Here is a 1,170-nt window from a genome sequence, read left to right as displayed (position 1 = left end):
AAGAAGAAGAAGAAGAAAAAGAAGAAGAAGAAGAAGAAGAAGAAGAAGAACAACAACAACAACAACAACAAGGGAGGCGGTGGCCCTGGCGAAGAGCACACTCTTCGGGGCTCCGAACATTTCGAACGGATAGGCTACCACACACACACACACACAACAACAACAAGGTTTCTGAAACAATGAAATAATCAACCATTCTTTATCTATCTCTATGTTCACAGGTGGGTGCCTCCCTGTTTGCCAGTAATATCGGATCTGGCCACTTCGTGGGTCTGGCTGGGTCAGGAGCCGCCACTGGTATCGGCATTGCCGTGTTTGAGTTGAACGTGAGCAAAAACTGTGTTCGTGTTGTGTGTGACGTCATTTATTGTTGTGAGGAAACATAATATTTGGTTGAGTTGTGATGGTATAGGTTTATGTGCACGTGGTTTTGTATAATTTGTCATAACTGCAATATTTGATTATTGTGTGGTGTCATAGGGCTCTGTGCACGTCGGTATGCTTTTTTTTTTCTTTCTTGAGAATATTTAATTTGGAGTTGTAAAGTGTTATTTTGGAGGGGGGGGGGCTGTAAGGAAGAAAATTTGTTGTTAAAAATAAAAGAGAGAGAGAGAGAGAGAGAGAGAGAGAGAGAGAGAGACAGACAGAGAGAGACAGAGAGAGACAGAGAGAGACAGAGAGACAGAGACAGAGACAGAGAGACAGACAAACAGACAGACAGACAGACCGACAGACAGAGACAGAGACAGAGAGACAGAAAGATAGACGGGGAAGGAGGGCGGGAGAGTTTACTTTAGTTTTAGTAAAAGTTTTACTGCACTTGCAACACAATAAAGTCACATAAGTGCCAAAGATTAAGAACGTTAGAGTAACAAACGCAAAGTATATAGGAGGGGAGATATGGACGATACAGGTTTAATAGGAAAGAAGGAGCTAACCACACCAAAGCACCTGCCAACCGCCCACGGATTAGTGGGGTCAATGGTGGATGGTGAATAGAAGGTGGGTTTGTGAATGGACTTCATGGAGAGAAAAAAATTATGGATAAAGCAGGGAGGATGATGCAGTAGAGAAAGTGATAAATTATTATAAACGTTTCACTTCTCTGAAAAGAAGAATACAATGCATCAGCAGTCTGTCTAACAGTTGTTTCACTGTCTCTCACCCCCC

At 42.6% G+C, this 1,170-nt stretch overlaps 1 protein-coding gene across 1 annotated transcript in view; it reads left to right on the top strand.

Moving 5' to 3' along the window:
* The window catches only part of LOC101848171 (sodium/glucose cotransporter 2), a 3,243-nt gene that overhangs the window by 465 nt on the left and 1,608 nt on the right, over positions 1 to 1,170 (top strand). Inside the window, exon 2 of the mRNA XM_035973599.1 lies at positions 222 to 326. Coding sequence (XP_035829492.1) covers positions 222 to 326 — 105 coding nt within the window. The remainder of the gene's footprint in view (positions 1 to 221; positions 327 to 1,170) is intronic.

The sequence above is a fragment of the Aplysia californica genome, unplaced genomic scaffold (genome assembly GCF_000002075.1).
Source record: "Aplysia californica isolate F4 #8 unplaced genomic scaffold, AplCal3.0 scaffold01495, whole genome shotgun sequence".
Lineage (NCBI taxonomy): Eukaryota > Metazoa > Mollusca > Gastropoda > Aplysiida > Aplysiidae > Aplysia > Aplysia californica.
Note: the sequence above shows the minus strand (reverse complement) of the source record. Positions and strands in the feature narration are given on the sequence as shown.